At 40.7% G+C, this 17,200-nt stretch overlaps 1 protein-coding gene across 3 annotated transcripts in view; it reads left to right on the forward strand.

Moving 5' to 3' along the window:
- Window positions 1-17,200, forward strand: part of CCDC170 (coiled-coil domain containing 170) — an 88,595-nt gene that overhangs the window by 61,311 nt on the left and 10,084 nt on the right. For all 3 annotated transcript variants that reach the window (XM_061130107.1, XM_061130108.1, XM_061130109.1), the window contains exons 7-9: window positions 2,465-2,665; window positions 9,246-9,419; window positions 11,980-12,222. In XM_061130107.1, coding sequence (XP_060986090.1) covers window positions 2,465-2,665; window positions 9,246-9,419; window positions 11,980-12,222 — 618 coding nt within the window. The remainder of the gene's footprint in view (window positions 1-2,464; window positions 2,666-9,245; window positions 9,420-11,979; window positions 12,223-17,200) is intronic.

A 17,200-nucleotide genomic window follows, 5' to 3' on the forward strand; every position in this document is an offset into this window, starting at 1 on the left:
CCTGATATGAAGCGCCAACTCATTGGAAAAGACCCTGATGCTGGGAAAGATTGAAGACAAAAGGTGAAGGGGCAGCAGAGAATGAGATGGTTATACGGCATCACCAACTCAATGGACATGAGTTTGAGCAAACTCTGGGAGACAGCAGAGGACAGAGGAGCCTGGTGTGCTGCAGTCCATGGGGTTGCAAAGAGTTGGACATGACTTAGTGCCTGAACAACAGAAAAGGGTAGAAAATATGAAAGGGGAGTTCTTAGAGCCTCATAGTGTATAATGAAAGTAGAAATTTCCTTCAGAAATGTAATTCTTTGGATATGGTACTAAGCAGCTTGCCATCAAATATCTGATTTCAAGCACCTTCAGGAGTATAGAATTAATTGAATTATAGACATGGGAACTTGAAAGCCTTAGAAGCACAAAATTAGAGATCAAGTAATTTAACCTTCCTGACTGTAGCACTTCAGTCCACCCCATAATATTCTGAACAAATGGTTGGCCAAATCCTAGCCATCTCCAGGGACTGGTCCTTCACTACCTGACATGAGAAGATGCTTAAAGTATGAGGCAAAAACAAAACCTCAAAACTGCATATATGATGTCTCAACTATATTTTAGCAATACATGCAAATACATTATTTTAAAATAGTAATAGTTATTGCCTCTGGGTGGTGAGATCATGGGTATTAGGTTTTGCTTATTTACATGTTTGTTTTTGTCCGTAATGCCTCTTTTACAATGAGTATGTATTACTTTGAAATTATGGTGACAGAGGAAAATTCTTTACATAGAAATAGAAATATTTGATATATACCTGTTTGTCCTCAACTTGAACTCTGAAGGCAACTCAGAACAAATCCCATTTTTCTTCTGTATAATAGCCTTTTAAAATATTTGAACACAATACTGTAAAGTAATTAGCCTCCAATTAAAATAAATAAACTAATTAAAAATATTTGAACACAGCTTGAATGTCTTCTTGTCTTTAGGTTTGCTTGTTTGCAGATAGGTGGATGGGAATTTAAAGAAAAAGAAACCATCAAAACCAAACAAACTTGTGACCTTAAACTTATTTTTTTGAATTGAATTCAACATTTTCCGAAAATGGGATTTGGTGGAATCAGTTTGAGTATTCTCAAAGTGTACCTGAGGTGTTTGGTAAATTTAAGTTCTTGGTTTAAGGGAAGGTCAGGACAAGAAGAGAAACTCCTGGAAAGGATGGAAGCATTGGGTAAGGTAGGGGGTTGGGGGGAGTTTGGGGTTCTTTAATGGAGAAACAGTGACTTTATGCTCTAAAAGAGGAGGTGGTAGTCAGATTCCTCTGCCTTCTTCTGCTCTGCTGACTCACTGTGTTAAAGGAATTTTGACCTTTCAAATGCTAACACGATGACTTTGCTCCTTAACTGTGCAGCCCAGAGGCAGAACCACTGCAGTTTAGTGTGTGAGTAACCAATACTCAATACAAAGTTCTAAATGAAGCTTGGAGAAATACGTTTCTGCACTAAAATTCCCAATTACAGCCCAAGGTTATCTATCATTGTTAACTTCCTGTGTAATCTGAATGTGCCATATGTGGTAGAAGAGTTTCTCGCGAAAGTGGTTATAGTTTTTCACAGTACTTAATGTCTGAATTCTTTTTCCTGGTTAAGCTTTTTTCTTTTTTATTGGAGTATAATTGCATTACAGGGTTGTGTTAGTTTTGCTGTACAATGAAGTGAAGGACTATATGTATACGTATATCCCCTTTCTCTTGAACCACTCCCATCGCCCCCATTTGTTAACAGGTCATCAAAAAGCATGTAGTTGAGCTCCCTGTGCTGGGCAGCAGCTTCCCACTAGCTGCTGTCTATTTTAGACATGTATGTCAATCCTAATCTCCCAACTTGTCCCACCCTCTCCTTCCCCTGATGTGACCACAAGTCCATTCGCTACGTTTCCGGCTCTGTTCCTGCCCTGCAAATAGGTTCATCTGTACCGTTTTTCTAGATTTCCCCATATATGTGTTAATATACGATATTTGCTTTTCTCTCTTTCCAACTGAGCTTTGAAACTCCTAAATTAATAATGGGACTTCCCTGGCAGTCAGGTGGTTAAGATTTCGAGCTTCCAATGCAAAGGGTGTGGATTTGCTCCCCGGTCAGGGAACTAAGATCCCATATGCCATGTGGCCAAGGTAGCTTTAGGGGTAAGTAAAGGTTTTCCCTCAAGACTTCCCAAAGAACCTGTTTAAGGAATGATGTAAAAATTAAAAATATCAATCCAAAATATTTTGCTAGATAATGAATGTAGATTTATTTCAAGCAGAGGCAAATACAGCTATCAATTACCTGTTTTTAAAATTTAATTGTTACAAAGAATCTGGACATTGGAGTTATAAATAATTGTATCTTTGGGGTTGAGTACTAGATTTTAACACTTTGTTGCATCTGAAACAAGGCTTATCCTTGTTCTGTGTCTTTGTTTCCAGATGGTCTCCCAGCTTGAAGCCCAAATATCTAAGCTTGTTGAACAGTTGGGAAATGAGTCCCAGTTTCACCAGAAAGCCCTGCAGAGAGCCCAGAAAGCAGAAAACAAGTTGGAGACTCTTCAGGGTCAGCTAACACACCTGGAGGAAGAGCTGGTCTCTGGAGGTGTTTTGCGAGATGACTTGAATTTTGAGAAGCAAAAAGTAATAACCTGAGGGCCGGCTCGTGGGTGGAAACATCTGTTGCAATATAAGATTTTACATAAATATTTTGAATTTTACAGTACTTTGGTATCTTGGTGAACTTCTGAGTCATGAGTAAATTTTGGGGAACAATGGATATTGTTTTGGTGTTTCTTCCTATTTTCGCAGCTTCCTTGATCCAAATTAATTCACTTAAATTCAACAGGTATTTATTGAATGTCTGTTATATATGAGACTCTGACGGTTGGGGTGTAAGGTATAAATAACACACAGTTCTTTTTTTCTTGGCTTTTCCATTGGGGCATGTGAGATCTTCCTCAACCAGAGATCAAACCTGTGCCTCTTGCATTGGGAGCACAGAGTCTTAACCACTGGATCACCAGAGAAGTCCTAACACACAGTTCTTGACCGTAAAAGCTCGTGATTCAATAGAGGAGACAGATGTTCAAATAATGTGCTGTACTGTACTATAAGGCTGTAAGTATTATAATAGGTATATTGACCAATAGAGTGCTTTAGGAGCCCAGTGACAGGAATGATAAATTCTGGATAAAGTGGGGATTTTACAGGGAAGGAGACAATCAAGTTCATCTTTGAAGGATAAATTGGATTTTAGTGGAGAGAAAGAAGGGAAATAGTGAACAAAAGTCTGAAAGGTTGCAAGTATCTTCAGAGGGCACAGAGTGGCTATTCCCATGTGGCTGGAACCTGACATTCTTGGTGGGGCTATGGTAGGAGAGCAGATTGGAATGGCTTGAGTTGTGAAGACTGAGTTCTCTTTATTCTGCAGACTCTGAAGTGCAATAAGCAATTTTTGAACATCACAGTGTTTTAGAAAGATCATGTCACCGTGCAGCTGAGATTACAGTACAGGGAGACTCAGAAATGATAGCGGTGATAACTCAGTGGGAGATAAGGAAAGTAGAATGAGAAGAGAAGGGGTCTGTGCTTAGCATTTGCCCCTGAGAAGACCACCGGTGATGTCTGAGCAACTGTTTCAGCAGAGCCGTGAAGGACAGAAGTCAGTTTGCATTAGGATGAGGGAGACTACTATGGGAAAAGCTAGAGACTTAGATGACAATGAAGTCTGGTGACCAAAGAGAAAACATGCATGAAGCTATGAAAAGCAGGATCAGAGAGAGGTTTTGTTGAACAGAATGGCAAGATACATGTTTGCACCTTTTCATGGGCAGCTATATAGGGATAAACGGGTTCATGCAAGGCACAGGGGGCTTCACCAGTGGCTCAGTGGTAAAGAATCTGCCTGCAATGCGGGAGTTGAAAGAGATGCATGTTCGATCCCTGGGTCAGGAAGATCCCCTGGAGGAGGGCATGGCAACCCACTCCAGTATTCTTACATGGAGCATCCTATGGACAGAAGAGCCTGGTGGGGTACAGTCCATAGCGTCACAAAGAGTCGGACATGACTGAAGCAACTTAGCGTGCACTCATAGGCATAGAATTTGGCATGAAAAATACTCTTCAGTTGAAAAATCTGTACTCTGGACACTCATGCATTCATTCTCTGCACTGAAAAAACTGAGGAAGCATACTACCTATACTGAGGGTTGGATATGTAAAGATGCTTAAGAGATGCCTATGGGGAATCCCAGTGTCATAGATGAGACAGGCAAATCAGGACACAGTACAGTTAGTGCTATGAGAAAGGTACACAATTCACCAGGAATTCAGGTAAAGGAGTAATTACTTCTTTCCTATCTCATTGTGTAAGGAAATGAGCCACATTCATCTGAGAGATAACTCTGGAGAGTGGCCAGAAAAAATGAGTAGGAACTTGTTCAGTAGAAGAGGTGGGGAAGGGATTTGGGGCTGGGGGATGGCAGGAATGATGAAGGACTGGAGGATGACAGGGAGACTGGGCCGTGGTGCTCAGCGAGCCAGGGCAGGCTGATCTTGCGGGGCTTTATCCTGTGGGTGATGGAAAGCCATAGAAGGGTTTTGACTAAAAGAAAGGTTTCTCTGAAGGCAGGGTGGCTCTGAGAGTCTAGAGGCTAAAAGGAGGAGCCCTTTGGGTGATTCTTAGAATAGTTTTGACGAGAAGATAATAAGGGTTGGGATCAAGCAGTGAAAGGAATTTCTCAAACAGATGTCTCAAAAAGGTGTGTTGGTTGACATTTTGAGCTTGATAGAAAATCCTGCACCTAGTTTAACATGTTAAATTGGAAGAAATCTGACTGCTGGACATCTACACCAATGGGTTCCACCAATACCTTGCACTAAATATTCAGAAGAAAAATGACTCTCCCTTTCCTTCTCCTTCTCAGTGATGATGTAATCTGCTTCCAGTTGCTCAAGCCAGAATCCTGAGGGTCATCCTCAAGGCCTCCCTCTTTTCAGCCAATTCCTAAGCGCTGTAAATCCTAAAGCATTATATCCACAATAGATCTCAGATATCCCCTCCCCATCTCTAATTTAGAAGCAGTGCTTTAGTTTGGAGCATTACGATCATTTGCATGGACTGTGGAAACAATTTTCTAACTGATCCTCCACCACTCCCAGCATGGTCTTAATAAAATGCATGTCTAATCTTACCTTCCTCCATCTGGTCAAGGGCTCTGGATGGCCCTCCCTCAGGATTGGGTCCTGATTCCTTCTTTAATTGGCTGTGACATGGCCAGTTCCTCAATCTAGCCTCTTCTCTCACCTCCTGAAAACTCTCAGGCCAGTGGTTGCAAAGCCAGAAGCCTAGTGGGACCATTGGGGTACTGGTAGGATGCAATGAGTGGTCAGTCCAAAGATGTCCATATTCAAATTTGTCCTGTAGTCTAAGAAAAGAAGAGCCCCCTTGGCAACCCATATTGCACCTTGCTGGTCTCTCTGAGAAATGTTCTCCTCATCTTCTTCTGGAAATAACTGTCTTACTGTCCCATTAACTGTCCCTTGGGATTCAGTTCCATTATCACTTCTTCTGGAAACCTTTCCTTAGAGGCTTAGTTCTTCATGCAACGTGTACCTGGCTCTATCATGGTACTCACCACCCTTTTTGTATCCATGTTTTAACTCAACTTTTCCAATCCACTCTAAATTTCTTGAGGCCTGGGAAAATCTTTTTCCTGGATTTTTTCCAGGGCTTAGAGCAAGAATCAAGAAATATTATTAAAATAATAGAAGCACATCAAAGGCAAGACTTTTCGATAGATTAATGGGTCTTCCATCCTTCATTATGATGACATTAATTTTAATAGAGGTTATATCAAAATATAGGCTTCCCTGGTGGCTCAGATGGTAAAGAGTCTGCCTTCGATACAGGAGGCCTGGGATCGGGAAGATCATCTGGAGAAGGGAATAGTTACTCACTCCAGTATTCTTGCCTGGGAAATCCCACAGACAGAGAAGCCTGGTGGGCTACAGTCCATGGGGTCGCAAAGAGTTGGACATGGCTGAGCAACTAACACTTTCACACTTTTGTGTCAAAATAGCTCTTAGTTATGAAAGCAAGTTGTGTAAACTGATTCTGCCCATGGTGAATCTCCCATAGGTAACTGCCTATAAACTAGTAGTAGTATCCTTACTGCTCAATAAGGATAGTAGGCATGTTGTTGTTCAGTTGCTCAGTCGTGTCCCACTCTTTGCGACCCCATGGACTGCAGCATGCCAGGCTTCCCTGTCCTTCACTATCTCCCAAAGTTTGCTCAAGCTCTTGTTGTTTGAGCTGGTGATGCCATCCAACCTTCTTATCCTCTGTCAATTATCCCCTTCTCCTCCTGCCCTCAATCTTTCCCAGCATCAGTCTTTTCCAGTGAGTCAGCTCTTCATATCAGGTGACCAAAGTATTGGAACTTCAGCTTCAGCATCAGTCCTTCCAGTGAATATTCAGGGTTGATTTCCTTTAGGATTGACTGGTTTGATCTCCTTGCTGTCCAAGAATCTTTTCCAGCACAATTCCGAAGTGTCAATTTTTTGACACTTAGCCTTCTTTATGGACCAACTCTTACATCCATAGAAGACTACTGGAAAAACCATAGCTTCGAGTATATGGACTTTCGTCAGCCAAGTGATATCTCTGCTTTTTAATACGCTGTCTAGATTTGTCATAGCTTTTCTTCCAAGGAGCAAATGTCTTCTAATTTCATGGCTGCAGTCACCATCTGCAGTGATTTTGGAGCCCAAGAAAATAAAATCTGTCACTATCTCTACTTTTCCCCATCTATTTGCCATGACGTGATGGGACTGGATGCCATAATCTTAGTTTTTTGAATGTTGAGTTTAAGCCAGCTTTTTTCCTCTCTTCTTTCATCCTCATCAAGAGGTTCTTTAGTTTCTTTTCGCTTTCTTCCGTTAGGGTGGTATGATCTGCATATATGAGGTTGTTGATATTTCTCCCAGAAATCTTGATTCCAGCTTGTGCTTCATCCAACCCAGCATTTTGAATGATGTACTCTGCATAGAAGTTAAATAAACTAGGTGACAATATACAGCCTTGACATACTCCTTTCCTAGTTTGAAACCAGTCCATTGTTCTGTTCTAATTATTGCTTCTTGTCCTGAGTGCCAATTTCTCAGGAGACAGGTAAAGTGATCTGGTTTCCCATCTATTTAAGAATATTCCACAGTTTGTTATGATCCATACAGTCAAAGGCTTTAGCATAGTAAATGAAGCAGAAATAGATGTGTATTTTTGGAACTCTCTTGCTTTTTCTAGGCATGTAAGATTGAAAAGCAAAGGTGTACAGAGATTAAATTTAAATACAGGTAATTGAAATTTACACAGCATAGAATATATTCATACTAAGTTGTGATTCATTGTGATTCAAATGAACAAAATGTACAGGAAGACTTTCAGCAACTTTAACTTTCTGAGGCTTCGCCAAGATTCTTGAAAAGGTGCTTCCTCTTTGGGGTCTTGGCTCCCTCTTATCTTAATCCCCTTTGGCCTGATGTAGGTAGATCTTTGCGCGCTGAGTGGATGGGGCAATAGAAATAGAAAATGAAGCTTTTATACCTTCACAGAAAAGTTACCAACTCTATTTTATTTAAAATACAAACAATAGCAGTTATTTCACTTTCATTTGCATAGTTTAGAAATGAAATAGTGCCTGCTGGGAGTGGGGTGGGGGCCTGACAGAGCATTAAGAAGTGATAAACTGATGATGCAGAGACAAACACAGCCTGAGGTTTTGTCACACAATACAACCACGATGCCTGTAATGACTGTGACTAACAGAGGAAAGGTGAAGTTTTATGTATGCTTTTCAACAAAATTAGAAAATATACACTTACAAATACTTTCATCCTGATGACTGAAATATAGGTAGTTTGGGGCTTTAAGCTGGCATGCTTCAGTCATCAGAAAACGATACTTGTTTCAACATATAATTGCCTAAAAATGCCTGTTGGATGAAGAGCTATTGCAATGAGAAGAAATTTCAAAGATAGAACCCAAATCATGAAATTATGTTACAGAAAGCCCATTGCTTGATTTATTCATCTGTCAAGAACTCAGTAAGCATTTATTGTCTAATGTGATCAGATGAGCCCCAGAGATCAAGTGAAGGAGGATCCTAGGGTAGTTTTGTGACTTTAACCTACTAAACTATGAACTTTGACTTTCCTGATACAGCTGTATTTTAGAATGTTGGGACTTCCCTGGTGGTCCAGTGGTTAAGACTTTGCCTTCAGTGCAGGGGGTATGGGTTTGATTCCTGGGCCCTAAGATCCCACATGCCTCCCAGCCAAAAAACCAAACATAAAACAGAAGCAATACTATACCAAATTTAACAAAGATTAAAAAAAAAAAAAGTTGTTCCTTTATCCTTGATACTTAAAAACTTTTAAAGACATTTTCTAAAGAATTTTAACTTAAAAACATTATCCATGTTTGTTTGTATGGAGAGCTCTGGTTTTAGCATGGTTTAAGAACCAGAACCCAGGAAGAGTAAAGTGGTTGGCTAAGTGGTCAGTTTTCACCTTGGAGGCCAGGGCTCACTTAGGTGAACAAAACTGCCATGGAAGGTATGTAGATGATTGGTCTGCAGGGGCTGGATTAGCCAGTAATCCCAGGGGCTGGGAGGGTCATGGTAGCAGAAGCATCTAGCCAAAGTGGAGAGATGTGGATGTAGTTAGGGACATGCCTCATTTGTCAGATGGCAGGGCTTCCCAGGTAGCTCAGTGTAAATTTTCTGTCTGCCAATGCAGGAGACCTCATTCAGTCCCTGAGTTGGGAAGATCCCCTGTGGAAGGACATGGCAACTCACTCCAGTATTACTGCCTAGGAAATCCCATGGATAGAAGAGTCTGGGGGGCTACAGTCCATGGGGTCACAAAAGAGTAGGAAAGACTTAGCGACTAAATAATAGCACAGGGTTAAGAAGAGTGTGTAATGTGAGACTAAACATCAAGGCCACTGACCAGAAGAGTCAAGAAAATTTGGACAAGAAACAGAACATGGAGCTCGCAGGGTGGTTCAAGAATTCATCACCAAGCACTGGAGTCAGGGGCTGGGCTCTGTACTGGGTTTAATGAGAGATCCCTGTAAGCTTGGGAGAAAGAGAAAGATTCTGTGAGATGGCTTATTAATTCTACTCTTGTGTCCCATTTTTATTCTTGTTCTCGAGTTTAGTATCTTAAATTTCTGGATCAGCTTTCAGAGAAAATGAAGTTAGACCAGATGGCTGCTGAACTTGGCTTTGACATGCGTCTGGATGTAGTTTTAGCTCGCACGGAGCAGCTGGTCCGCCTCGAGAGCAATGCAGTCATTGAAAACAAGACGATCGCCCACAATTTACAGAGAAAGGTAGGAAATATTGCGGGTGTTGTGAAAAGGAAATTCTGAGAAATTTAAATCTTGAAAAATAATGTACTTCCACCATATTTTCCAATGTGGATAGGAAACATGCAAATGTGCGTTCAGAAGCTGAGTCTTGATTTCAAGCCTGAAGGGCAAGTAAATGTATCATCCAAAGTTATGTTTAACTATGAGTAACAGAGGCCCAAAGTTGCAGACTCAAGCAATTAGAAGTAGTTTTGTTGTTTTGCTTTTTGGTTTTGGTATTTTTTCCCTAACATACATTTCTGGAGGTAGCAGCTTAGGGTCAATGTGACATCTCTGCTCTGTAGTTTCCAAGGACCTAGGCTCTTTTCAGTTAGCAATTTCCCATCCCTAGGGTGGTCCTTATGACCATGGTTCACAGAAGTACCTAGGACCAGGCAGAAGTTTAAAAAAAGAAAGGGATGAAGAAGAGAAATGCAAAAGAACATGCATGAGCTATCTTTTAAAGGAGGCTCCCAGAGTTTTCTACATGAACTTGTGTTTATCTCCGACAGCTAGAATGTGTTCTGATGGTTAAAGCTAGCTGCAAGGGAGGCTGGAAACTGTAGTCTTTACTCTGTAGCCATTTGCCTAGCTGAAAAAAATCACCAATCCTATGACTGTGGGAGAAGAGGAGAGTAAAAGCTTATGCGTTTACATAAGCTCTCTTGCACTAGAAAGTAGAGGGGAGAAGCGCTTATCTTTCCACTCACTCAAAGGAAGACTTAGAAACAGTTTAGAGTACATAAATGAATGAATGGATGAGATGGATAAAAACATAATTATTAGTTATATAATTATTGGCATTGGGGAAAGGAAGAGGAAAACACAGATGTATCATTAGAATATGTCTTAGGAGAAAATTCTATGGTAGAATTATCATGTATAGGCTGCTTAATGACTCACATCTGGGTTCTCAATTTGGCTCCACCAAGCTGTATGACATTAGGCAAATTATATACCTTTCTGTCTTCATTTCCTCATATTTAAGATGGGAATGATACCTATCTCATGATGTTAATTTTTTAAAAACAGCATTTTTTAACTCTTGGTTCAAAGAAGATGCTTTATTCATATATGACCTCCACTTATGGTGTCTTAAGGAATATTTTATAAAAGAAAGCAGACAATCCCTATTACCATCAGAGACATGAAACTGAGCTGCAGTTCCTTCTGAAGTTCTCAGATAATTGATTTTTCCTCAATATCCAATACTATTCTTTCTTAAGTATTATATAATTATTAAAATGACCAGTGTACAGAATTTACCAGGGTAAATTTGCAATGGAGTGGAACTTGACAGGAAGAAGCTCAGGGAAGGGAGGTTAGTTACAGAAATACTAAAAGAACCTTGTTAAAAAAAGATTGTGGGCATGGACATTGCTTGTCCCTGCTTGGCAAGATATTTAAGGCCGTATTTCACAAAGTTCTTCACACTTTCAAACACTTTACTAATGCAGATTATATAATTAGAGAAAATGGGATTTTTTTAGCTCTAATATTCTATATTTCTACACAATTCCAATTTTCAGTGTCTGTAATAGATGAATGAGGTTCCTATACTTAATATTCCACTCACTAACTATGACATGTGAAGACCATGAGGAATTTTTTCCTCCTTCTAGAGTCTATAATCTTTTTCTAAAAAACATTTCAATTTCTTTCATTAAGTTTGACTGGCAATGCTAAGTGCCAAGTGCAGACCTTGTTCAGCTTGGTTTGAAGATGGTATAGGTCTGGTGTATAATAAAGACACTAATGAAATAACACCTTCTTGAAGGTGAATTAACACCTATTTCTAAAATCTTCAATATATAAATAAAGCTTTCCTCAAAATCTCCTTCATGTAGCTTATTTAAAAAACTTATCAAATCCCATGTTTGGTGCCACTCAACCTGTTTCTAAATGGTTGAAATTAGTTGGTCTGGGTATTCAGTGCTAATTTGCACTGTATCTTCTTTCAGAAAAGACCAGTGTGAGCATAGTTGCCATGGGGTGTTGGAGAGGATTTTGTCTGTCTTATTATGTTCTGCTCTTGATAAGCTCATTTCAGTAGTTTTAAAAGTAATTTTACATTTTTATTATGATGCACATCATGTTGGAGGGAATGGGACACTGAAAGCCTACTCCTTGGCACATTTTCTGTGGCTCTTTTGTCTCATACTTTGTAGCTACCAAATTAATTCTTGGAAAAATAGGTATAAAAAATGCAATCAGGAAAAGGAATCCAATAACCTTTTTTTGATGGTTTACAAATTAGTCTTATTGAAGTGTAAAGATCAATATTATCTGAGGAATTCATTTATATTCACTGCTCAATGATTATTTTAAAAAATCCCCTGGGGAGGGAGGTAGGTGGGAGGTCCAAGAGAGAGGGGACATATGTATACCTATGACTGATTCATGTTGATGTTTGGCAGAAACCAATGCAATACTGTAAAGCAATTATCCTGCAGTTAAAATTAAATTAAAAAAACTAAAAAATAAATGAATGAAATATCACAGCTAAAAAAAAAAATCCTTTTTTTTTAAAAAATCAAACCAGCTAAAGACTCAGAAGGAAAGATTGGAGAGCAAAGAGCTGCACATGAACCTCCTGCGGCAGAAAATAGCCCACCTGGAGCAGGAAAAGCAGGTGCGCTCGGCCGTGATGGTGGAGAGGGACGAGGCCAATGTCACCATCAGGAAGCTGCAGAAGAAGGTGGAGAGGCTGCAGAAAGAGCTGAGTGTGTGTCGAGAGCTGAACACCGAGCTCAAAGCCAAACTGGCTGACACCAATGAACTTAAGGCAAGTGCTCAACTGTGTTCCTTGTCACTGTTTCCATAAAAATTTATGCAAAAGAGTGACAGCCTTATAAGGGACACGCTAGGAAAAAAAAAAACTGAAAACTTTCTCTGATTTTTTAGAGCTGTGAGAAAATGCAACAAATTTCACAGATCAGCAGGGTAGATCAACTTCGTGTCTCTTCAATATCTGAAATGAAGCCATCCATAGTTGCTGAATGAAAAATCAAGTCAAAAAGGGGTGATGTGATGTGCAGAAAATAAAAACATTTCTTCAAAGTGTGGGTGACTATGATATTAGGAATCATATAGACTTTTTTTTTTTTTTTTGCATTGGCATTTGCTCAGAGAAGATGAGAAAGTGAATACACACAAGTGTTCGCTGAGAAGGATCAGACGGCAGTAGGGTGTGTGTTATGCTGTGGGATATTGTCACACCAAGCAGGGAAGAGGGAAGACAGGCTGGGGCCATGTGCTTCCTGGATTCAAGGTCTTTGACTTCCAATGAGTATAGAGAAGAATGAAATGAAAACTTAGGATTTAATGAAAATATCCAAATGTCACGTGTGTATGCCCCTGGCAATAATATGTTAGCTTCATACACACTGGCAGCTATACATAGTGCATACTGGCAACAGTGATATCCTTCCTCTTTGCAGATGAGGGCTCTGAAATGGAATGTTTCTGAGTCTGGAGACAGATCAATTGGGAAAAGGAATCTGGAAAAAACCCAGCAGTTGAATCTGTGTAGCAGAACCATATCTTACGGCATTGTTCCCACTCGATTTTCCCTTCTGAGTCATTAGCTCTTCCCCCCTCCCTCCGCCAAGCCCTTCTGGCATCAGAACGAGGTAGCTAAACAGAGGCTTGCTTCCCTAGAGAATCGAAGGGCAGACATAGCCCAGGGGAAGGGACACATCTGAATGGAAAGGAAGGAGAAGCTAGGGGAAGCATCTGATGGGGGTCCCTGGGTGAGGAGAAAGTGTCGGAGGTAAGTATCCTGGACACCCTGTTCACACCTTGAAATTGACCTTTAGGGTGTGCGTCTGGTGGGTGTGGGGAGGCTCTCTGACATCAGCATGCAGTTGCTCCCATCCTGGCTGGCAGGGGCTGCAGGAGTGCTGGGGCAGGGGGCCTAGACTGCACCCATTCCAGAGCCTGAGGCTCTATTTGCGCTCATGGGGAATATGGAAGGTGGCTAAAGATGCGAGAGGGACTGTGCTGTGGGAGCAGGCGGGGGTGACCCTCTCAAGTGACGGACACAGTGACCCACCATCAGAGGCTCTGGGGCAGATGTCCTAAGTTGTGATCCTGGCTAAGTGTAGAGAGAGTGGCCATAGGACATCTGGCCCAAGACAACCCTGTGAACCGGAAGTGTTAAGAGGAGTCACCCTAGCGGTAGCTAAGAGCGGAAACCGGAAGAGAGAGCGGAAGCAGGAAGAGAGAGCGGAAGCAGGAAGCAGCAAGTGGAAACTGAGGGTTGTGTTTGTAGAGTCTGTTCCCGTTTCGTCTCAGCGACTTTGACCTTCGGTCTTCATCATTTTTTCACTGCGTTATTTTTAATTATTTACAAGCGTCTTTCCACTTAACCTTTTCACAAGAAAGCCTGATTCTCATAATGAAGTTTTGCTCTTCGGATGATGTGATTATACAACCTGTGTTTCTGGTCACTGTGGCTGGCTTGAGAATTTCCAATTCCAGCATCAACATTGTAAGCAACGTTTTCAAATGTGGAGCACACACCACTGGTGTATGCACAGTGCTTCTAGGTGGTACAGGATGGGGTATTATGTAATGTTCAATCCTTAAGTGAAAAATGGGTTCCCTTTAATTTTTCTTTCAATTCTTTCACCATCAAGGAGAAAAATCTTAATTAGAGGTAATTATGTCCTATAACATGTTCTGGTCTACGTTTTAAACAATAAGCTTTATACTCAGTGCTGAGTACCAGCTCCAGTGGATCTGCTGTGCTGTGCTGTGGTTAGTCGTTTGGTGGGGTCTGAGTCTTTGCGACCCCATGGACTGTAGCCACCAGGCTCCTCTGTCCATGGGGATTCTCCAGGCAAGAATACTGGAGTGGGTTGCCATGCCCTCCTCCAGGAGATCTTCCCACCCCAGGGATCCGACCCAGGTCTCTGCATTGCAGGTGGGTTCTTTACAATCTGAGCCACCAGGGAAGCCCCCCAGTGGATCTGGGACCCACCCAAATCCAGGATGATTTCACCTTGAGCTTCTTATCTTAATTACACTTGCAAAGGCCCTTATTACAAATAAGATGACAATCTGAGGTTCTGGTAGACATATTTTTTTGCGTGGGTTGGGGGGGACACTCTTACTCAATTAAGAATTAATTTCACCATTTATAGATGGTCAATCCAAAATACTCATTTGGACTACATTTCTATATGTTTTATTTTAAAAATTGAGATAGAAATTACATGCTATAAAATTCACTCTTTGAAAGTACAAAGTTCAGTAGTTTTTGGTGTAATATATTGACAAGGTTGTACAACTATCTCCATTCCCTAATTCTAGAATTTGTCCGTTATCCACCACACCCCCCAAAAAAAACCCAAGAGACAAAACGCCATGTTCATCCTTTCCTCAAACTCTGTAAATCAATAATCTACTTTCTGTCTCTATGATGATTTAGTTGCTAAGTCATGTCCAACTCTTGAGATTGCACATACTGTAACCTGCTAGGCTCCTCTGTCCATGGGCTTTTCCAGGCAAGAGTACTGAAGTGTGTTGCCATTTCCTTCTCCACGGGATCTTCCTGACCCAGGGATTGAACCGGGTCTCCTGCACCGCAGGCAGATTCTTTACTGATTGAGCTACTGTCTCTGTGGGTTTGCCCATTCTGGACATTTCATATAAATGGAACCATACAGTATGGAGCCTTTTGCCTCTGGCTTCTTTCACTTTTTGTATTTTCAAGGTTCACCCATATTGTGATCAGTACTTCATTCCTGTATTAATCAGAGTTCTCCAGAGAAACAGAACTAATTGGATGTACACACACACACACACACACACACACACACACACACACACACACAGATTTATTTTAAGGAAGTGACCCACATAATTATGGAAGCTGGCAAGTTCAGAATCTGCAGGATGAGCCGGCAGGCTGGAAACCCAGGAAGAGCCAGTCCAAAGCTTGTCTGGTGGAAGAGTTCTTCTCTTGCTTCAGGGGAAGTCAGTCTTTTTTCTATTCAGGCCTTCAACTGATTGGTTGAAGTTCACCCACATTATGGAAGGGAAATATTAATCTTATGCTGAAACACCCTCGCAGAAAATTCATGATAATGCTTGACCAAATATCTTGGCCTTGTGGCCCAGTCAAATTGACACATAAACTTAACCATCACATTTCTTTTTAATGGCTGAATAATATTCCATTGTTTGGACATACTATGTTTTGTTTATTCAGTATCTGATGGACATTTGGATTATTTCCATTTTTTTTGTTTATGATGAATATGTCTGTTTTGAACATTTACATGCCAGTTTTTTTTTTAATGCATTTCTATGTCTATTGCAAAACATGGTTGAAGACTTTGACTCCTAGGTTACTCAAACCTTCCTTTTAAAGACCCATGTATTAAATTTCCTTTTGAAATTCTAGACCAGGGAAAAGCAGACCTTTCCAGATAAGTTACTAAATTTTAGTTTAGCAGGCAAACATAAGTACTGTAGAAATCCCTTTGTGAAAGAAAAAGTCTTGTCTAGATTTCCCCTTCCTGTGTTGAGCCAGAGTAATTTTGTTTTAATATTGCTTACATATGTACAAACTTAATACTATATAGAAATTTCTTAATCTCATTACATTTTTACCACTATAAAATCCAAATCAATTTAGAAATCAAAGTGTAAAACTAGAATTTAAAAATTGGCAATATTGGGGACTTCCCTCGTGGTCCAGCGGCTAAGACTCTGCTCTCTCCCTGCAAGGGCCTGTCGAATCCTGGTTGATCCTTATTCGATCCCTGATTGGATAACTAGATCCCACATGGCACAGCTAAAGATCCCGAGTACCACAGCTAAGACCTGGTGCGGTCAAATAAATAAATAAATATATAATTTAAAATGGGCAATATTAATCACTATACTAGATTTTATTTCACTGAAGTCACCATTAATAAGAATGCATAGTACCAATTGCTTGTGTGTGGTATGGGCTCCTTTGGTTCTGGCATGTGGACAGTTTATGTTGTCTAAGAGTGAATTATTAATTTACAGAGTGAATTATTCTACTATGTGCCTTTATGTTGCTGCTGCAGATGCTTTGTTTGTACATTTATCGTGACACAGTTTGGCCTCCGCTTGGCATGAACACATTATTTATGTATTAACTCTACCTTTGCTCTTTCTTCATTAACCTAGGATAATTAAAGTTGTGTTACTAATTGGCAGAAGCGTAGCCTTATGCACAAATGCAAATGCAGGGACTGAAACAGGTGGCAGGACTCCAGTTCTTTGCATAACTCATGAAATGCCAGTTGCTTCATAGCTGGTGTGAGTTATGATTAGTTTCAGCTGAAAAGGCTGAAATGCACAACAGTGGCTTGGTCAGGAGAGATGTTTGCTGCTTTCTTACTGAAAGGAAGCATGGATGTAGTCATTCCATGTTTAGGAGGATAGCTTCATGGTCATCACTAATCCTGGCTTGTTCTCTCTGCTTTACCGTCCTGGCGATAACTTTCCTCCTCAAGACCACCTCTTAGGGAAAGTTAGCTACCTGGGCTCTGCCTCATTCCAGGCACGAGGCAGGAAGCAAGGTGGAAGGACACCCAGTATGCCACTTTCCAGGAACCATACAACACTTTTTAGTCTTCGTTGGCTGGAACTTAGTCCCTGGAGCTCACTTAGATGAAGTCAGCCTGAGAGATGGGTCTTTATTCTGGGAAGTAATAAAAAAAGGAAGACCAGATATTCAGTGGAGAGCTTTCAGACTGTACCACAGGACACAATCTTAG

This window comes from Dama dama, chromosome 26, assembly GCF_033118175.1.
Source record: "Dama dama isolate Ldn47 chromosome 26, ASM3311817v1, whole genome shotgun sequence".
In the NCBI taxonomy this organism is placed as follows: domain Eukaryota; kingdom Metazoa; phylum Chordata; class Mammalia; order Artiodactyla; family Cervidae; genus Dama; species Dama dama.